The sequence below is a fragment of the Ipomoea nil genome, unplaced genomic scaffold, assembly GCF_001879475.1.
Source record: "Ipomoea nil cultivar Tokyo-kokei standard unplaced genomic scaffold, Asagao_1.1 scaffold3069, whole genome shotgun sequence".
Lineage (NCBI taxonomy): Eukaryota > Viridiplantae > Streptophyta > Magnoliopsida > Solanales > Convolvulaceae > Ipomoea > Ipomoea nil.
Window position 1 is genome coordinate 6,500,378 of NW_017619497.1, and position 22,146 is coordinate 6,522,523.

A 22,146-nucleotide genomic window follows, 5' to 3' on the forward strand; every position below is an offset into this window, starting at 1 on the left:
AGAGAGATGCATACTCCGTATAAAATGTCTATCTATGTATACTGTATAATGTATGTGATAATATAATAGGTGATAACTATGAATTATTACATTCATAACAATACAAATTCTTTAACTACAAAATAAAAAAGAAACAAACAAAAAGAATTAAAATTTTATTTTAAAAAAATTGTGCAAGTCCCAAAACTGCAGAACACATATCTAAAATTTGAAAACTATATTTTAAGATTTTTTAAAAATTTTCAAAGGGGTTTAAAATTTTGATATGTCATAAAGATAATGAATAAAGTAGTTCAATAATAAATATTGTATTTAAATAAGTATTTTATGAAAAAGTAGTTTAATTGCATATAAATTTTGTAACAAACTCAAATGAAAAAGTATTAGCAATAATGAAATTCGGTCACCTATTGTAGAACGACTATACCTATAAGTTGATTTTAATATATTATGGTGCATTGGTTAAAACTTCAAGATTGTATTTACTATAATTCTCAATCGTGTGTTTTATGTTTTTAAATGTACAAATAAATACTCCGTATATTATATGTTTTTCTTTTCTAATTTTCTTTTAAAAAATAGAATAAAAAAAAGTGTAGAGGATAAATTACACTCATGTGTAATAGTTTACAAACCATACAGAATAGTTAAATTGTAAAAATAAAAAAAAAATTATGTGTGAAAAATTTGACCGAATAAAACTCGTGATAATCTTCTAGTACAAGAATCATGTCTCAGTCAATCAGTTATGCAATTTTGTTTTTATTCATTAATGGAACATGGAGGACATTTATTAATGTGGGTATTTGTCTTGGAATTATTGAGTTTAGAAAGGATGGTGGTTTTTTTTGAAAATTGTGGGGACCAGGCCTAAAGATGTCCGTTTGATTCAAAATACCGTTGTCTAGTACGGTTCAAGGTTGTTCAACTATGATGGACTTTCTTTATGGACAGAATGGCATTAGCTGATCATCACTACCAGACAATTTTATTAGGGGAATTTATATGTTTAGTCCAATAGTTATACCTATAGTCTAAATTTAATTTTGAAAAGATTATCAAATAAATTTTGAACTTTATATATAATGCGATTAGATCCTTAAATTTTTAAAAGTTACAATTGAACATATATACTTGTTATTTTTTATGTATATATATTGGTCTAATAGTCACTTAACCAACGGTAATAGAATACTTGATAATTGAGATTTCAGCAATCAAACCGTCGATTGTTGAATGGTTATCAATCACCTTCTATAGTGACGAGGTGACCAATGATTACTAGTCACCACTTTAGTATTGGAAACCCTAGTTACTAGATATTACTGATGGATACTTGCATATTGGATCCAAATTAACAAAAATGATATGCTGATGTGTTTAATTGTAACTTTTTAAAATCTAATTTTATTTTTGTATAAAGTTTAAGTAATTATTTAATTTTTTTTTCCCATTACTTTTTTGTTTGATGGGTTACGGCAATAGGGTTTAAAGGGTTGGTTAAAAGCTCTTTAATATGGTGCACAATTATAAAATTCAATAGGGAAAATGACACTTTTTCCCCCTTTGTTATATACTTATAGCACTTTTTCCCCCTAAATTATTTAAGTGGCAGTTTTTTCCCCTGATATATTAAATGGACATATTTACCCTTAAAATAAATATTTCACTTATTTTTCTTCTCCAACAAATTATAACCACGATTTGAAAAAATAAAATACATTAAGTGTTGAATTTAGAATATTTTAAAAATAAAAAAATAAAATTTTAAAAGAAAGTTTGAACCAACCGTTCAAATGGATCCAAAATCGTGAACCGACGGTTCAAAATAAAACTCAAACCGCGATTATATATACTTACATGTGAGAGTCAATATAAATGCGGAAAAAAACATACACTATTTGCAAATATTATAATTCTAATTTAAGCTATTGCTAGTAGTTGTTCCGATTTGAACCTCCGGTTCACGGTTCAAGATCCATTTTTTTCCAGTTCACGATTTTAATAAACGAAAACCCAAATATTGGGTTATGTTATGAATCATAACCGAATTTTTTTAATTTGATTGCTATAGTGTTTGATTCAGTTCGAACCGAACCGTGGTCATCACGACGTATAAGCAATAATTTGTTGAAGAAGAGAAATAAATAAAATATTTGTTTTAAGGGTAGAAATGTCCATTTAATATTATCAGGGGGAAAAACCACCACTTCTATAATAATTGAGGGGGCAAATGTGAATGCATGAATAACTGAGGGGGAAAATGTGCTATAAGCATATAACACAGGTGGAAAAAGTGCCATTTTCCCAATCCAATACTTTGATCTTAGAGTTGTATTAGTAATTTTTTACCAATTGTCTCAAGTTGTTGAGTTAAAAATATTCATTTAATTACTTCAAGTAATAAAATGAAAGATGAAAATTTAAATTTTTTGTTTAACATAACTTTATTGGGATATAAGTATTACTGTACAATTTGTAATTATTATTAATTTTTTGTGAATTAATTTTAAAAAATCATTACATAATATACGAGTACAAAATATGAAATAAGAAAAAAATTGATGCAAAGTAGTGTTGTACATGGAAAAAGATTCTATTTTAAAGAAAGATTCCGTCACTATATAAGGTTGATGTCAATATGTCATGTCATCCTACCATTTTTATATTATTCTTGATAAATCTCATAAACCACTTTTTTTTTTTTTTTTAAATGCTACTGACTCTATTACATTGTAGTATCTGGTCAAACATACTTTCAGCACAAAGAATCAACAACACATCCACTAAGGCTCGATCTCATGACCTCCCATATAAGAGAGATCACTATATGTCATCTGAGCCCAAGGTGATTGGCAACCACATATGCCATATGTTCAAACATACTTTCTCAACCTAATAAAGGGTAAAGTATTAACAATAATCGAATTTATAATCTTTAATTACGAAAATCATGTTTTACTCAAGCCACTCGGTTACTTCTTTCGATAAAAATTTTATATCAAATATTTTGTTCAATGATAATATGTTATGATGTTTCATAAAATACGGAGCGTAATAAGTATCACAATTATTTTATCTTCATTGATTCTTTGTGGAATAGTGCTTGAGAAGAAGAGTTGACTTAATTATAGTATCATTTGATTAAAAATTGGAAAGGAAATAAAATTCTCATTCAAACAAATAGTGTGAGTACATTTTTTGTTTGAATTATGTTACAACTTTTACTTAAATTTATCTTAGAGAAAATGACACTTATTCCCCCTGAGTTATATACTTATAGCATTTTTTCCCCTCTGAATTATTCATGTAAGCACATTAGTCCCCTCAATTATTTTAAAAGTGACGATTTCTCCCCTGATATATTAAATTGACATTTCTACCCTTAAAATAAACATTTTATTTATTTTTCTTCTCCAACAAATTATTGCGGATACGTAGGAATGATCACGGTTCGATTCGAATTGAACCGGACACTATAGCAATCGAATTAAAAGTTTCCGATTATGATTTAGATCCAGAACCCAATATTTGGATTTCAATTTATTAAAATTATGAATCGAAAAAACTGGATCCTGAACCGTGAACCGGCGGTTCCGAATCCGGTTCGCGATTTTGAATCATATTTATTTTAAAATTTTATTTTTTATTTTAAAATAGTCTAAATTCAACAATAAATATATTTTATTTTTTTCAGTTCGGAACATGAACCGGCAGTCCCAGTTCGCGATTTTAATAAACTCTAAATATCAGGTTTCGACCTAAATTGTAATTAGAATATTTCAGTTTGTTGCTATAGTGTCTGTTTGGTTTGAACCAAATTGTGGTCATAATTTGTTGGAAAATAAAAATAAATGAAATAATTATTTTAAGAGTAAATATGTCCATTTAACATTTCAGGAAAAAAATAACTACTTAAATAATTCAGGGGGGAAAAGTGCTATAAGTATATAACTTAGGGGAGAAATTCATTTTTCCCTTTATCTTATAATGGTCATATTCTTATACGACATTATTCTTTTTCTGTTTTTTTGTGTGTGTGTGTGTTTGATTAATAAATAATATTAAAAAAATTGAAATATATAACATGAGAAGATAATTTTAAAAGAGGAATATATATATATATATATATATATATATATATATATATATATATATATTGGTTTATAGACAATCTTACAATACAATTCCACCTAGATTCTTTCAATGGGGGCAAGAAAAACATTCTGACGCAAGAGCAAATTTAGGATGAGATTCCTTAATCAAAGCCACATCCATCAATTACCATTATTGTCCCTAAAACATCGTTTGAAAACATGATTTGGCAATCAAGGTCAAAAAGATATATTGAAATCTTGTCCAATCAATCAAGATCATGTTATTCCACCTCGAAATGAATAAATGCAACATAATTATCGTATCATCATTTTGATTGACTCTATTACAACGTAATATCTTTTCATACATATTTTTTGTACAAAAAATCAATACTCTTACATTAAAATTCAAATCTGAAACCTCTTATTTAAAATGCCACATTTATGCCACTCGTCACAAGACCTTTGGCTAAGACATTCGATTTCTTCCATTTGAAAAATAAAAAATAAAAAATAAAAAAATTTATGCTATTGGCTTTGGTCACTCAACAATATGCCCATCCATTCAAACAGAAAGATCGGGGCCCACATCCCCAGGGGGCAGGGGCAAATCACCGTTGCTTGGGCAGGGAAATTGAATGGGTCCTACAGGTTTTAAATACTATGAACTATATATGCAATTCTTAACATTATATTGCTATTCAAAAACCAACAAAATGTTTGGGTGGAAACTTATAGATAGAGTGAATGCATTCAAGTCAAGGAGACAATCCCATGTTAATGAGCTGGAGTTGGAATTTTATGATGAGCGAAGGCCTATGCACATCACAACACATAATAATATTCTTTTTCTGTACACAATTTGAAAACTGTAATAAATTTTGTACATATTTATGTTGTCTTCAAATTAATAAAAGTTTAGACAATCAAATACAAAAATAAATAAATAAAATCGAATAGAATAATGACACGTCAACTATATGACATTAATTTTTGTAGTTTGACATTAACAACTATATGACATTAGAGATGAAGAAGATAGTTGGTTTGTGTGTGTGTGTGTTTTTATGTTTAAAAGTAATGTGTATACTTGAACCTGGCGTAAATACACTAGTCACATCAACAATAACTTGTTGAGTATGTAACATTTTGACTCATTTGTAATTTAAACCAGTTTAAGAGGTGATTTGTTCTATAAATATGAGTCTGTGTATACTACATGGTAATTTAGAAGAGAGTTTAATTTATATGTGACAATAAATATATTATTTTACATCAGCTAGTGAACACAAGTTTAGAGCATATTTGGTTGGATGAAAAAAGTTTTATTTAAATTTGAGTAAAATAGAGTTTCTTGTGTTTGGTTCATGAAAAACTTTTTCTACAAAAAGATATTTTCTTTAAAAGAAAATTTGAGAAAAAAAGTTTTAAAAGGGGGGGTGGTATTTATTTACATTATTATTATCTGAAAAATTACTAAAATGAGTAAAAAAAGAGTGAGCATGGTGTCTAGCTAGGTGAAAGAAGAAAGTGCAGAAGCAGTTTTTATCCGTATCCGTTTTTGTGTCCGGGAGTGACGTGACAGGTGCAGTACGGGCCAAGGGTATGCCCCACCCGGATCATCAAGTGGGTCCCTCGGTGATTTCGCGTGACGATATGCATCTGCATCTTTTACCAATTCACTAAAACTTGACAGATTAACATTTTTTTTTTTTTACAAAAAATATAAATAATATTTGACACATAGTGTAAATGTAAGATGTAGTAGTGATCTTATTATTGTTTTCATCAGTACTCTATACAAGACAATAGAAAGGGTTCAAGTGTTCAACCACACAAGGTCGGTAAGCTCTGGTTTGCACAATAAAAATTGTGAGAAACAATCCTTTTACTAAAAAAAAGAAAAAGGTTTTATTTATATTAAGTAGCAAGTTCGTTCATATAATGATAGATAAGTTGTTGACATAGTTGACGTGTCGTTCATTGGTTGAGCACTTAGATCAATCACGACACATGTAAACTACTAAAGTGACAAGGGGGAGGGGTGGGGTGAAGTGATGGCAAAGTTGATTTGTCCAGTAGTGATGAGCTGGAAGCATGTTGATATTGAGATCAGGAAGTCTTCTAATATCAACACCAAGAAATTTGTTGATATTGAGATTGAGAAGTCGGTTAATATTGATTTGGGATAGTTTATTGATATTAAGACCAATAATTAATTAAACCACGAGTAGCATATGATATACAGATTATCAAACAAGTAGAACTACCTTACAACTCTATCATACTCCTAATAAAGCAATGATTTTTAAAGGATAATAATAACGCTTCCTAATCTTTGTATGTACTTAATTCCTTAATTAGATAATACCTTTAATTTTATACATACTCTATTAACAACATAACTAATAGAAAATTATATTGTACAGATTTGTTATAATAAGTTTCTATATATAAATAAATATATTTTTATTTATCTCTAATAAATTGTAAATTGTTTTAAGAGAAGTGATTTCTACTTTTCTAGTATTAAATTAAAGATGGTCAAAACCCTAGCTACGATGAAAACGATAAATGAGTATGATGAAGATATTGTATTTGAGTTAAGAATAGTGTATTGGAATCGCAGCTTTCTAGAACGCAGAGACCATGCATTGCATCATGCACCTAAGGGGGCGTTTGGTTCAGGTTATATAAGATAACCAAGGGAATGTGACATTCCAAAGCTCACATTCCGGTGTTTGGTTCATATTATCTTAGGGAATCTAACATTCCCAAGGAATGTCACATTCCCTCCACATAGGATTTTGAAGGGAATGTGATTCCCTTCAAAATCTTAGGTAATCTAAGATAACCTTGGTTATGTTAGTTATATATATATAGTTATATATATATATATATATATATATATATATATATATATATATATATAATTATATTTGTAATTATATATATATATATATATATATATATATATATATATTTTATTTTTATTGTGTTATGTTAGTTTATAAAATAATTTTGTTTCTCAAGTTCAAGATTTTAGTTAATATTTTAAAATCATAATTATATATGATACCGTTATCTTATTTATTTATTTTAATTTTTAAATTTATTAAAATATATGAAAATATGTTAAGGATATTATAGTGTGTATAAAAGATAACCCTAAACCAAACATCATTATATTACATACCCCAATTTTAACCAAACACAGGAATCTAACATTCCCAGTAATCTAATATTCCCAGCAATCTAACATTCCCTAAGGTAATCTTACATTCCGTGAACCAAACATTCCCTAAGTATGATGTTAATGGTTATAGAATCTAAACTAATTAAAATAATAATGGCCACGAAAAGCAGTGCACATATGAATTAAATCATGAAAACCCATCGCAAACTACAAGTTCCCAATGCAAAAAGGCTGGGGGGTTACGTTCTAGGAATCCCATATATATGTGCAAGTACACTTACAATTAAGCTTTAGGACAAATGAGAAAAGCCACTCAATCCAACACACACGTTGCTGACAATATGCACATGTCTTGGCATTATATTATTGTCTTCAATTCACTTCTGTTGTACGCTCCTAGGAATCCGAAGAAGCTAGGGTTCATTGTTTTATATTAAACATCTGTTTTTTTCACTACAAGTTCTACCTAACTGGTTGAGAAAACTTGTGATCAAATTAATCGCTCATATTATAAACTCTAGATAAAGGAATAAGTGTGCAGGTTATTTTGACGAATGACAGATGATGGAAATATATGGAGTGTGCACTATATATGCATGCATGCCTACCTGATTAAGCCACTTTTCAATGCTTCCGGATCTCTATATATGGTCGGGAAGTCAACCATCTATTTTAGATTTGGTTTCCATATGTTAGGGCATCTATTTAGTCATCACATTGCTCAAATTCACATCAACGCGAATACATGTCATGATCAACTTGATATCCATTTATCAATTGTCATATATAGACCTTGTCAGTGAGATATCGACATGTGTTCCTTCTCTTAACACTTGAAATCGAGAGGAACCTATTGAAGAAAATAATTAATAAACTAATTAATGATCGTAATAAGAAAAGAAAATTTTATAATTAGGCTAAGTTGGTTACTTAAAGATGTTTGACCTTTGTTAATGCTCCATGGGTTTTTTACCATTTAAAGGGTGGAAAGCATCATTGGAATACATTGGGAAAAGCTCAAAACTGTCTACTTCCAATGGGGCAATGTTTTGGATTTGTGTTCCAAGTGCTAATAATCTTTTTAGTTTGTGGGGTAATGCAACGTAACCTTTAGCATTAAGAATGAGTGAATGACATTCTCTTAAATCTTCCAAGCAAAAAAAAAATATTTTAGGGATGAAAACGATGATTTAAAGCATTGGTGAATTAGAAAATATGTCTTGCGGCCGTACGGATTTAGTTCAATGGTTCAGTGGACAGTATTTGAGAGAAGAGACTAACGTTCGAACCTCAGTAGCGGCAGTGTGAAAATTATGTCTTGCAAATTTAAAAATAATAATAAAAAAAAATGTTATTTATTGGCCACTCATAGGGGGAAGAGGGAAACACGTGTCTATGGCGGCTCAAAGCAACGTCTATATTCTAGTACTCCCCGTGTCGTTAATAGAGCTAACTGTAGCGTAGGTTGATAGAACAACTTTAGCGGCGTAGGTTACTATTCATTCAACTGCAGTCCCCAACCGAAACGAACATGCATTCACCCTCACTAATTGGGCCGATTTCTTCCTTCTTTGTCTTATTCTTCAAACAACTTTTAAGCCCACCAAAATAAACGATATTTGACGGTGAAAATACAATAGTTATACCCTCCACCACGGTCCACGGCGTACATAGCACTGTGCGATCCGCGTCTCCTAAAATAATACTCTGTATCATTTTAAAAGGCGCGGTAAGAAATTAACGTGATTATGTATATTTGTTTATACAATTATGTATATTTGTCTATATAATTATGTACATCCGGATTAGGAAATTTAAAAGAAAGTACGTGTATTTTGTTATATAATTATATACATTCATGTATACAATTATGTGTATTCTAGTATAAAATTATTTACATTTTTTAACATAAAATTTTTTAAAAAAGAAAATTAACCGCCAACACAGGGCAGCGAAAATTTAAAAAAAAAAAAAAAAAAAAACTGAAATGACGCCGTTTTGCATCAGGGCGCACAATGCAATGCGCACCCTGGTGCACGATATAAATTGCCGTGTACAATTGTTATATCGTGGACCAGGATTCACGGTACATTGTAGACTCTGGCCCAATACACATTATTTAACTTCATAATGTACAAAATTTATGTTCAGAAAGTACAGAATTTATATTCATAATAGACATACACAATACACATAAATATGATATAATAAACATGAATTATGTGCATTATGAACATGAATTTTGTACATTATGCATATGAATTATGTGTATTATGTTAAGTGTTTATGTTCATTATATCGTGTTTATATGTATTATGAACATAAATTATGTACGTTATGAAGTCAAATTATGTGTATTGGATCAGGGTTCACATTGCACTGTAAACCCTGGTCCATGATATAAATTGCCGTGAAAATATAACTCTTTATCTTCTTTCTTTCCTTTTCTTCCCACACTGGATTACAATTCATATAGAAGAGCGTATGAATTCCAATTCTACAAAAAGAGGGAATTACAATTTCATCCAACTAAACATTATAATTTATGTTGTCATGAATTGCGACTACACTCTATCAAGCACCCCTTGACATGCAAGAAAACCACTCCTAATTTTACCATTCTCATATTTGATCGGGAACATAAGGATTTTACCCCAAATTTTTGTGGACTTCAACATCTACCTCATCATCCACTATCTCATTCAATCACAAAATCTCTTCTTCCCATTAGTTTTAAGTTTTTTCACAACTTTTTTGTGGACCCATCATTTTATCTACATATTTTAATTATTTCTTTATTTATTTAATTTATAAATTTATAATTTTATAATAAACATAAATGAATTATATACGTAAATGAGCATACGTAAAAATTACGAGCTTTTATTTTCAAACTTATAATTAAAATAAAAAAAACAATTATTAATTCCTTAAAAAATAACAGCATTGGCCGGAAAATTGGCCGCTGCCAAGCAACGGCCAAAGGCCAAATAAATATAATTTCAGAGTTGGCGGCCACTCTGAAACACCTATTTATTTATTTATTTTAAATTTTTTGACATGTTTCTTTGAATTGCAGGAGAAAAATATGGTGAAAATTTTGCTTTCCCATTTGTCAAAGTTTATCAAGGGGATTTTACTATTCTAAAATGGATTGAAGATCTCCTTATTGGGGTTGCCCTTACCATATGTTATATTTTGTTGGCTGATGAAAGACATTTGCAACTACTACGCGTAAGTATGCACTAAGTAAACTAAACTCGGGTGCAATAAATTCAACCCAAAAAATGTTGATAATAATTGAACTCATAACTTTCTGATATAAGAATTATGCTCCACCCACATGGTTATCATATAGAAAATTGACTCTAGTCATTTTAATGCACAAACAGTTGTACTGCGTCAGAACAAGCAAAATATGCTCTTGGTAGACTCATGCATTTACTCTAGTAGTACCATTTCCATTTTCCAGATAACACCAGTTTCTTCATAACAACTAATGGGTGAATGCTGCCCAGAAAGCAAAATGAATTGAAAAGGGGAAATGAAATGAAACCAATTTACAAGATCTTCATTCCAAGTGAAGCATCAATGGTCTTCCCAGTCCCACTGCTTTAGCCATCGCGAATCAAATTCGTTGGTTCACTCAGAACGTACTTTGGCAACTCGTACTTGGCACCTGCAATGAAGCATGAAAGGGGAGGGTGGCTGGGAGGGAGGATACGTTTATTTGTTCTTCGAAATGAAAATAGGAAAGTAGTTGAAATCACGGACCTCTCTCGTCGTAGCAGACTGTTAGATCGGGGGCTTGAACAATAATACCAGCGCCATCTACAATAGCTTGGGCGAGGGCTAAATCAGCCTCGGCTGCAGCACAGAGTGCATCCCAGATCTCTGGTAGTGATACAAAAACAGTTTAGTCTGGTTATATAAAGAGAAGAAAATCACTTTGTTTCTTCCAAACCAGGAAGCCTAAGATATCGAACAATTAGACATCAATTGAATCAAGAGTAAGAAAGGGTCACTCTCAAATTTATTACTTGGTCATCCAAGATTGAGCCAAAAGCCAAGAACTTTAGGACATTGAAGAGCTACATAAATAGGATGAAGAAAAATGTAATGCCTCTCAGGCTGTTACGCACCAAGCCACCAAGCAGAGGCTCGAGGCACATTGTTATATGAAAATCCCTTTCTCATTTGCAGATTAATGCTTCAATTGTCACGGAATATAAGAAACAAAATTTTACCAGTCTAATATTCCAACTAAATGTCAGCCAATGCATTTAGATATGATGTCTATAGATTTGCAGATAAAAGTAACGGCATTTCAAGTCAAGTAAACCAATATGCACCAGAACTCCTGGAAACTAACCAGAATATTAGGAAAACAAATACCTTTTTGACCACCATAGTGTGGAGCAGTGTCCCAAAATTCGTTACGCATCTGTACTAGTTGATCCCTTGTTATCGGTTCTGAATGCTTCCAAGGTTTTGGCTTTCTTATCTTCTTAACAGTGTCTGCAATCAAGTATAAACAAGAAGGCTCAAAGAGACTTACTCAAAGATCTCGGTCAAAAACTTGTTAAAGTGTTTCTGATTAGTAACTACTGTGAACTAGTAGATATTCATACAGGTACTCTTGTTGTTCACCATGTACATTAAATTCATCCATCTACACAAAAGATTCAATGTTTGTTATGGACAAATTGAACTGTGTATATTTCCCTGATGCCTTCGACGTTAAGCTCGATATATAAACTATCATCTAATGGGTTGATAAATCATAGACATGCATTCATTCTCATTCCCTTCCAAGTCTCCAAGCTCATCCCCAGGCAGTTGGCACTTGAAAACATGAAGCAAGAAAAATCTAAAATCAAAAAAATTCTTGAAATGGTGAGATGACTACTAAAAGGAACTAAAGCTCAAGCCAATTAGTGGCAGACAAGGGCAGCCATAAGGCACTGAAAAATTGTGGTCTGATATCAATTCAGCCATGTGAACCACATGTTCAAACTTCAAACAATCACTAACATGTCCTTATTCTAGGCCCATACTGCAGCATATTTCCAAGTAGCTAACAACCAAACAGAGAAAAATTCCTTTTCTCTCTGACAATATTCTAACAACCTAATGTTTAACTCTAAATAGCAATTATCCAAAAGTCATATCAAGGGTTGCCACTCTCAGAGCAAGTGTTGGCTTGGCAGCCTATGTTTGAGCTGGTCAGCTATGGACAACTTAGGTTGGTTTACCTCCCTCCTTGTGGTCTTTGGAGGCTAAGGTCACAAAGCGGGGCTTACCCACCCGACTACAAGTCTCCCTCGTCACCCCAAGATTTGTCACTTGGAGACCAAATATCAAGCATTCTTTCAATGAGAACACTAGCAATGCCTGGTAGCAAAGTCAGGATTTCTCACTCAAACTCAGAGAGGCAGTCTTCCAACCACAACTGAACTCATGATGTAATCAATGACATTAGATATTTAAGTAGTACGAAATTCCTATAACCTAGGAAAACACTGGCACAATTGTACAAATACCTAACTCATACTCAATTCGTCAGAAAACCAACTGCTTAGCATTCAATTACTAAACCAAACTACCAATCAGATGGTCCCAGTCAAGGAAACTCAATCAAAAACATTTCTTGACCACGAAAACAAAAATCCCCAAAAAAGGGATTAAGATAAAATCACCAGTCACCAAATGCAAAAACGAAAGATAGATTTTTGCTCAAAGATGCTCATCCACAGACAGCTATATACAACAAAGTAAGTATGAGATTAACCCAAAACGGAGAAGAGAGAAAGAAGAGAAAGAGTACCATCTCCTTTGGAACGCGAGGATTCGGCGCAGCCCATGGTATGGAGTTCCCCGGAGAATTGATTAACTAGCAAAATCAGGAAATAATTTACGAAAGAGGCAGAGAGAAGGAATTGGGGGAGTGGGGAATGAATTTCTTGGGAAGGATTTCTGCGTGCTGATAACTCTCTCTCTCTCCTATTGCCAGCTATATATACTGTAAATTTAGCTGTGCCATTTCTCCTCTCTCTTGAATATATATGTATATCTGTCAGTTGTCACTATGGATGGCATTAGGTAAAAGAGAACTTTCCTTTGTATAGAGTGAGAGAGAGAGAGACTCACTGCCATTGGGTGATTCTGCTCTGAATTGTATGCGACTTTGAGTTGTGCGACATTGGGGACCGGAAATGATTGGGTGCTCCGAGTAACAGTGAACTTATTATGTTGAACGCCAAGCGCGCGTGATGATAAGCTAAATCAAACTAATTGTATATTTTCACACAGAGTTTGTCCCAAATTCAAACTCCAACCATTCTTGATATTTGATTGAAGACCTTACCCTATCCTAGGAAGCAAATCTTAAGTGATATTTTCATCAACTAAACCAATATTCTTCTTCTAAAGGTTGAATTCCCAATATTAAGAGCCCCCACGTTTCGGCCCAATAAAGTATTTGAGATGATGTAAATCAGCGCGCATAAGAAATCTGTCAATTTTAAACATAATTCCCACACTACCGCCGCCAAGGTTTGAACCTTGATCTCTTCTTCCAAATACTGCCCACTGAACCATTTAGCTAAACCCGTGCGGGCACTAAACCAATATTCTAAGAGCGGTGCTTGTAGTCGAGTGACTTGAGTCTAGTATAATTGAGCTAAACACATAACCAAAATTTAAAACTCGATTCAATTTTTTGATCTTTAAAAAAAGAAAAACGAAAGGGAAAAGATGAGTTAAATAGATATTTGAATCTTATTAAAAAAAAAAAAACAAAAACAAAAACAAAAAAAAAATAATAATTAGGTCTTTGAACTTTTAAAACTGACAATTAAATACAACTTGTCAATGTTTTCTTATATCTGTATCTAATAGCCGGATATCTACGGGTAAAAATTAAATCGGTAATTATAGGCTATGATTGGCAAACCTAACTGAAAAACTATAAGCTAGGAACTGAAAGCTGAAAAGCTATAAGCTCGGAGTTGAAAACTGAAAAGCTGTTAAGCTTGATAAGTTGATAAATGTAAAAAGACTAAAAAAGACATCTTCATAAAATTTAAATTAGTTCGTTTACATATTAAAATTTAACATTTTGTCTTTAAAAAAAATTAACATTTTGAAATAAAACTATAAGCATAATCATGATATAGCATTTCATAATGAAGTAACAATATTGTTGCAAATCTCATAATAATAATAATAATAATAATAATAATAATAATAATAATAATAATAATAATATAATAGTAATAATAATAATAGTAATAATAATAATAATAATATTTGCGGTGAAAGTTGCGATAAAGGAAAAGATAAAAGGGTTTTAATTGAGAATTGATAATACTGATGTCCACGTGTATGCGGTCTACGTACTGTATATAAAACGATAATATGAACAAGAAGAGGTTATCTCATATATAAAAGGGTGACCTAATACAATCTAAATGACTACTCCGAGGGCCGACTGACTACGGTCAGACAGCTCTGTAAGTAGCCTATTGATCGTTCCAAAAGTCCCCTTCGCCTTAACCGCCGTGGATATTTATAGCCTTTAGCCGGGAACAATCCTCCGGCCTACCGGCATGTAATCCACGTAACATCCACGTGCCCCAACCTGGTGAGTACTCTCTGTCAACACCTAGCGTCGCCACGTGCCCCTCTCCAACGATACTGCCTCCGCGTGGAACAAAGATATAGTGGTCATGCAGAACATCGGTCGGGAGGTGACTCGACCAGTCGGTCCCAATCGTCCCTAAGCAAGAGGGCAACACAGAGGTACATGGACGACCGGTACCGACCATCTCTCCGTTGCAGCGCTCGAGCCAAAATTGTACTAGCCAACACGGAGAACATCTTAGGTCGGTCAGGATATATCCTAGTATCCTACCAAGAATGATAATGTCATTTCTTTAAAATAATAAGGATAAAGATGAAAAAGGAAAAAAAAAAAAAGTTAGGAAGCTAGGAGTTTATTTTGAAACGCTACCTAAACAGAGCTTATAGTTGCCAAACAGAGCCTAAATAAGCTCAGTGTAATGTTTAAGGTAGCGTTCCAAAATAAATTCTTATTTTAAGTTAGGAGCTTATTTTGGGAACATTACCAAATAGAACTTATAGTTTATTAATAGTTATTTTACAGTTTGAGGACCCACGACTTATCAAACCAAATATTTTTTTAGTATCTTTTTATTATTTTTAAAATTATTATTTTTGGTTAATGTTATTTTTATGTAGGCTCTAAATATATAATTTGTATATAATAATATTGTAAATAATTTTAGTTAGACCCAGTTACGAATTAGAAACACAAAATAAGACAAATAGAGTATATAGTACTCATTTTTATATTATATAACGTATAAGATTAATTGAAAAAAGTAATAATATACTCAGTGTGGTGTTTAAGATCAATTTCGTTTGATACTAAACTACATGAGCTTGAACTAAGTTAAATAGTAACTTTACTTTTTTATATATGTAAGGAAGGGGGAAACCCAAAGTACAACAAAGATTATGCGTTACAAGTGTTACGCCAAGTAGGGATGGAAAATGCATCGTCCTCTAAAAGTCCTAGTAACTCTACAGGTGGGTTACTAATACTATGGAATCCTTTAACATATCGGTGTGAGGTTTTGGCTAGGAAGTCAGCCACCTGATTTGTTCCCGGGCAATAGATGCCACATGCCATACTTCGAAGCATCGGAGTTCTTTTTTGCATGCTTCTAGAATATTATGCATCGCAGTAGTAGGAGGAGAGCTGTTATTGATATACTCCGGTATCATTGTAGCGTCGCATTCAAAGAGCACTTTGTTGAAACCCATATGTGCTGCAAGTTGGATTCCTTTTAGCAGAGCCCATGCTTCTGCCTCCGGTGGTGAGCAGCAGCCAATGTTGTGCACAAAGCCATTTATCCATTTTCCAGCTTCGTCACGAATTACTCCTCCGCTTCCTGCCCTTGATGTAGTGGGGTTAACAGTGCCATCCACGTTAATCTTTACAAAGCCTTCTTGTGGTTTAGTCCAACAGAGTTTACTCCAAGAGGGCTGATTTTCTGTAGCACCCGGTCTCCTAGCTCTTGCAAATGCAGAGGCAACTTCTTCAACTTGGGATCTTATCCAGGCAATTTTAAATTGGAGAGGTTTATTGGCAGAGTTGAAGATGACGTCGTTCCTCCATTTCCAGATCCACCACGCAGTAATAGCAAAGATAGTGCTTGTGCTAATCGGGATTCTGCCATCATGTCTTCTTAGGATTCCTTTATCTAACCAAGTGGCGAATGGGAGGTTGCTAGATAGCTCAGACAATGAAGGAAGAATTGCGTTCCATACCTCAGCCGCAGCGGGACATTTGCTTAGTACTGTATAAAATAGTAACTTTACTTAGTACCGTATAAAATATGATATATGGACTTTAGTGTAAAACACGCACAAAGTAAAAAAAAAAAAAAGTAACTTAATATTTAAGAATATATGTACTATTAGAACATCGATCTCTAAGGTATGGGTAAAATGCCAAATGTCATCTACAAACTACTATCTTACAAATTATTTTCTGCTCCAACTCAAACACCAATTGAACGGCAAACGCCATATTTTTTGACATAGGTGAATAGTGCCACCCCATTTATGGAGCGACCTTGTTCACATACGACAAATGTGAGAGGATTGGAGATTTTACTTTTATACCCTTGCTTATTTATACAATTAAAAACGTATCCTTTATTTATTTTATATGTAATTTTTTATTTTGTTAAATACTTAAATATAAAATTTGTATTATTAGAAAAAATATACCATTTCATACATCTCATTGAGACGATTGAGACATGACTAATATTAAACATACATTAATCAAAAATTAAAATACATCAAACATAACTAAAATATTACAGAGTATTCTTGCTATTATAAATTATATTTTATATTAAACTAATTAAATTTGAACTAATAAAGTTCTAAATTTTGAGAAACCAAATTATTTTAGTGTAGAAAAACATTTGGTGTTCTTGTGTAATAGATTAGAGATGAATAAATGAGTTAATTCCATTTTAGTCATAGATTTATAAGTGTCAGTTAAATTGTAGTCTTTGTTTGTTTTTTGTTTTTTGTTTTTTTTTTTGTTTGTTTTTTTTTTTTTTTTTTTTGGCAAAATATCGCCTTTGGTCATAGTATTATGTGTGGAATTGCAATTTCCCTCAAACCAAATACTGTAATTCGGGTAGCCAAATAATTGTGTTGTAATTGAATTACAACTACATCCAACAGAACATTCCATAAGCGTTAAGTTATTTTTCTTTTTTGGTCATATATTTATATGTGTCATTCAACTGTGAGTTTTTTTTTAACTCACTATTGGTCTTAGTATTATTGTCACATGATCTTTTTGTCATCTGTAAACAAATATGTTTAAATAACGTTAGAGTGAGGCTATTAACCACTCAAAGTCATCGTTTTTTTTTTTGGAATGCTACTGGCTCTATTATAATGTAGTATCTGTTCATATACTTTCTAAACCTACTGAAACACAAAGAACCAATAACGCCTCCACTGAGGCTCGAATCATCATTTTTTTCTTATTGGTAATAAAACTGCTATCAATACATAACAAAAAGCCTACATTTAGGTTCAATCAAGGCTCAAGCCTTAGATTTTCGTAACAGGCCCATGTCTAATTTTTTAAAGTTTGATTCCACCTATTTTTATTCCTATTTATAAATATAGGATCAAATATGAAATTAATTTGAATAAAATTTGGTAAGAGAATATGACGAAAATATTTATTTTGATGTAATATTTGGTGAAATTTTTGATATTTTGGTAGGAAACGAGTTGAAGTCTTGGAGATGACCTTATAATAATGTACTCCGTAATAATGTATATGGAATTGAGTGCAAGTTTGGCTTGATTGGTTAATATATTAGACACGTGCCTGAGAGAAATTATCTCCTGTAGTGCTGCTCCTCTACTCCTCTAGTTGACCAGTTAACCCTAGATTAGATATTTAAGACTGGGAGAGAGATTTTCCTTCGCGTTCTTACAGATCTCATCATCTCCATTTCTCGTGAGTATCTTTCATCCTTTAAAACACGTATTATATGTTTTTAAATCTATGGATCTGGATAGGAATGTTTTTGATTTGAATGTGAATGATCGATGTAGCTGTTATATATAATTGAATATGAGAATGGTTAAGGTTCTTTTCATAATAACGTCGACGTAGCAAAATTTTGAGATCAGCACAGAGTTTGGTTTGCTGGATTGAGAATTTGTTGGTGAAATTTGAATGAGAAGTCTGTTTGTTGTATCCATGGGTCCGCTGTTTCGGTTTATGATGTCGAGAAGTCGGAGTTGTATTGTATGCTCATTTGCATTTCTCAGATTGTATCGCAGATTTAATAGCTGAAAATGTTTTTAGTTGTTACCAGCTCAAATCCATACTTCTTAGGGAAATTTAACTGCTCTATGGTTTGTTCCAGATACAATTTACATTTTACAGGGAGATGTTAGCTGTGAGTCTGCAGTAGGGAAGCTTTAGTATTTTTTACACGAAAAACTACTCTGTAATAGCATTTTACGAATGAATTATATGACACAGGCATTTCATTTTAAAAATTTCCTATGAATTGCAAGTAGCATGTTATTCACTTTAGGACTTCATTACATTTGTATTTTGTTGTAAACTTTCCGATATTAGATAGTGATTTGTTGTCAATTCTGCACTGACTTTCTTTTATCAGTTTGTATATATGAATTAAGAATTGTTGGATTGGCATGAAAGGTTCCCGATGGATATAGTTGATTTTGTGCATTACGTCTGTTTGGTTGCTACCTTGATAATTTTATAATCATGCTTATCTGGTGAATGCATGAATATTCTAGCTTATGGAAAGTCTTGCTGGCAGATTTTATGGTGGATTTGACTGGTTTTGGGGCAACATTGTATTAATTACCAAGTTGACTAGTGCTTATGAGGGTTTACTTTGATCATTTTCTTGGTTCTAAAATTTTGTATCTAGTATTTCAGTTCTGTTGTCTGCATAACTATGTATTTTAGTAACCTGATTTCATTTATAATTTCACAATTAAATGTGATACAGCTGTTTAGTGTTTATTTTACTTGTCAGTTGTTGACAATCTAAATGGTTATGTGGATGAGTAAGCAGGTGGATATATTTTGTTGATCTTGTGAAAATGGGTGGAGGATTCAGAGTACTGCATCTTGTCAAACCATTTCTTTCATTTCTGCCTGAAGTTCAGAGTGCTGACCGGAAGGTTCCGTTTAGAGAGAAGGTCATATACACTGTCATCTCTCTTTTCATCTTCCTGGTCTGCAGTCAGCTGCCTCTGTATGGCATACATTCTACAACTGGGGCTGATCCCTTTTACTGGATGCGTGTAATTCTTGCATCAAACCGCGGTACAGTCATGGAACTGGGGATTACACCAATTGTCACTTCTGGACTGGTGATGCAGCTATTGGCTGGTTCAAAGATTATTGAAGTGGACAACAATGTCCGAGAGGACCGTGCACTCTTGTGAGTTAATCTCTCCCTTTTTTTTTTCTAAATTAATTTTATATATGAAAACAAATCATATAATTTTGTACAAGCTTTTATTTATCAAGATTCCTTCGTGACCCCACCAGTTGCCCTCTTACCGTATCTTCCTAATAAAAGTTTTATCCTGCAGAAATGGTGCTCAAAAGTTGTTAGGTATCCTGATTGCAGTTGGGGAAGCAGTAGCTTATGTCCTTTCAGGGATGTATGGCAGTGTCAATCAATTGGGCGTTGGGAATGCTATTCTTATTATCATTCAGCTTTGCTTTGCTGGTATTATTGTCATATGCTTAGATGAACTCCTTCAGAAAGGATATGGTCTTGGCTCAGGAATTTCCCTATTTATAGCTACCAACATCTGGTAACTTTTTAATATGCTTTACATGTCTAGTCTTGGTCTTGTATCTTGTTGGCCCTTAGCACATCAACATTTTTATTGGCGTTGCAGTGAAAGCATTATCTGGAAAGCATTTAGTCCCACTACCATCAATACTGGACGTGGAGCTGAATTTGAAGGTGCCATTATTGCTCTGTTCCATCTACTGATAGCTAGGACAGACAAAGTCCGTGCTCTTAGAGAGGCTTTCTACCGACAAAATCTTCCCAATGTTACAAATCTGCTTGCCACAGTGCTGATCTTCCTAATAGTTATCTATTTCCAAGGCTTCCGTGTTGTTCTCCCTGTCAGATCAAAGAATGCTCGTGGACAGCAAGGCTCTTATCCAATAAAGCTCTTCTATACCTCCAACATGCCTATTATTCTTCAGTCTGCCCTTGTATCCAACCTTTATTTCATTTCTCAGGTACACAAATCATTTTGGTTTTCTGTTGAATGTCTAATGATTATAAAGTCCAATAACTGTTTTTGTCATGTACAGTTGCTATACAGGAAATACAGTGGGAACATTTTTGTCAATTTGTTGGGCACATGGAAGGAATCTGAATACTCGGGCCAGTCTGTTCCTGTTGGTGGACTTGCTTACTATGTTACTGCACCATCAAGGTAATGTAAATTGACCAAGAAACTTTATCCATCCATGTTTTAGTCTGTGCAATTAACCATTTGTTTCCCATATTGTTCAACCCACTTTGATTTTTGGTATTTGTTATCATATTTCAGCTTGGCAGATATGTTGGCAAATCCATACCATGCTCTTTTCTACATTGTGTTCATGCTCTCAGCCTGTGCTTTGTTCTCAAAGACGTGGATTGAAGTATCTGGCTCTTCAGCCAGAGATGTTGCCAAGCAGCTTAAGGTAAGATGAGACTCTTAGCATTATTCGGTAGATTCCAGATAGCATTTTACCATAAGTCTATAAGCTGTAATGACATATATTGGCGGAAAAATTTGCAGGAGCAACAAATGGTGATGCCAGGACACCGCGATTCCAATCTGCAGAAGGAATTGAACCGTTACATTCCTACAGCAGCCGCTTTTGGTGGAATGTGCATTGGTGCACTGACGGTGTTGGCAGACATGATGGGAGCCATAGGTTCAGGAACTGGAATTCTTCTTGCAGTGACAATCATATACCAGTATTTTGAGACATTTGAGAAGGAGAAGGCCAGTGAACTAGGTTTCTTGGGACTGTAGGTTTTTTATTACAAGGAAGGGAGATACCCATACAATCTATGCCTACAACGAGGCTCGAAACCTAGACCTCCCACATAGGGGAGCAATCCGATACCAGTGGACCATAAGCCACTTGGTAACCTAGATAAGAAGATAATATATGTTCAAAGAACAATGAGGACATGTGGTCAATTTTACAGAGTTTTCTTCAAAGTATTCTTTTAATACGGTTTCCTCTTCGTGAAAAATTTTCTTTAAGATGTGTATTGCAATGGGCCGGCAGCCCACATTTGTATTGTTTCGGCCCAATATAAAAGCGTAGGCCCAGGAAATGGCAAATTATGCGGTGTTTGGTAAATAATCGTTAGCTTATTGATGCAAAATGATTTTATCAAAAAGTTGATCGAAAAAATTATTTTGAACAGTTTTTTGAATTTTAACATTTTAAAACAATAAGCTGTTATAAAAAGTTAATCAAATCAAAAAACTAATAGTGATCTAAATTGACTATGTTATCAAGTAGTACCTTTATTATTAATTTACCTTCGGTACCTTTATCATACTAGTTTCAAAAATAACGCTTAAATTCTGTAGTTACATTGTCTCAATTTATGTGTCATATATCTTTTTTCTAAAAGGTTACCCTAACCCTAAGGGTCCCCATCCTCCGGCCCCGACAGAGCAACTGAACATAAT

At 32.9% G+C, this 22,146-nt stretch overlaps 2 protein-coding genes across 3 annotated transcripts; one reads left to right on the forward strand and one right to left on the reverse strand.

Moving 5' to 3' along the window:
• Positions 1–10,646: 10,646 nt before the first annotated feature.
• LOC109165189 (ubiquitin domain-containing protein 1-like) lies at positions 10,647–13,456 on the reverse strand. Of its 2 annotated transcripts, XM_019313851.1 has the most exons (5): positions 12,597–13,065; positions 11,925–12,533; positions 11,689–11,811; positions 11,068–11,187; positions 10,647–10,972 (listed from the first exon to the last, which is right to left on the reverse strand). In XM_019313851.1, the coding sequence occupies exons 2-5, from the start codon at positions 11,959–11,961 to the stop codon at positions 10,908–10,910; spliced, it is 345 nt and encodes a 114-aa protein (XP_019169396.1). In that variant the 5' UTR covers positions 11,962–12,533; positions 12,597–13,065; the 3' UTR covers positions 10,647–10,907. The 2 variants fall into 2 exon arrangements, with proteins under 2 accessions (XP_019169396.1, XP_019169395.1); XM_019313850.1 differs by lacking the exons at positions 11,925–12,533; positions 12,597–13,065 and adding an exon at positions 13,121–13,456.
• A 6,028-nt stretch (positions 13,457–19,484) lies between these two features.
• Positions 19,485–21,679, forward strand: LOC109165775 (protein transport protein Sec61 subunit alpha-like). The gene is made up of 6 exons (XM_019314703.1): positions 19,485–19,856; positions 20,011–20,238; positions 20,326–20,680; positions 20,756–20,880; positions 20,998–21,133; positions 21,232–21,679. Exons 1-6 carry the CDS (start codon positions 19,513–19,515, stop codon positions 21,469–21,471), a joined length of 1,428 nt encoding a protein of 475 aa, XP_019170248.1. The 5' UTR covers positions 19,485–19,512; the 3' UTR covers positions 21,472–21,679.
• The last annotated feature ends 467 nt before the right edge of the window (positions 21,680–22,146 follow it).

Excerpts from the sequence above, each read along its gene's own strand:
- LOC109165775 (XM_019314703.1), top strand. The coding sequence starts at position 19,513 with ATGGGTGGAGGATTCAGAGTACTGCATCTTGTCAAACCATTTCTTTCA. Across the intron at positions 19,857-20,010 it reads CGAGAGGACCGTGCACTCTT|AAATGGTGCTCAAAAGTTGT; the intron begins GTGAGTTAATCT and ends TTTATCCTGCAG. Across the intron at positions 20,239-20,325 it reads TTTATAGCTACCAACATCTG|TGAAAGCATTATCTGGAAAG; the intron begins GTAACTTTTTAA and ends TTGGCGTTGCAG.
- LOC109165189 (XM_019313850.1), bottom strand. The coding sequence starts at position 13,157 with ATGGGCTGCGCCGAATCCTCGCGTTCCAAAGGAGATG. Across the intron at positions 11,188-11,688 it reads ACACTATGGTGGTCAAAAAG|AGATCTGGGATGCACTCTGT; the intron begins GTATTTGTTTTC and ends TATCACTACCAG. Across the intron at positions 10,973-11,067 it reads AGTCTGCTACGACGAGAGAG|GTGCCAAGTACGAGTTGCCA; the intron begins GTCCGTGATTTC and ends GCTTCATTGCAG.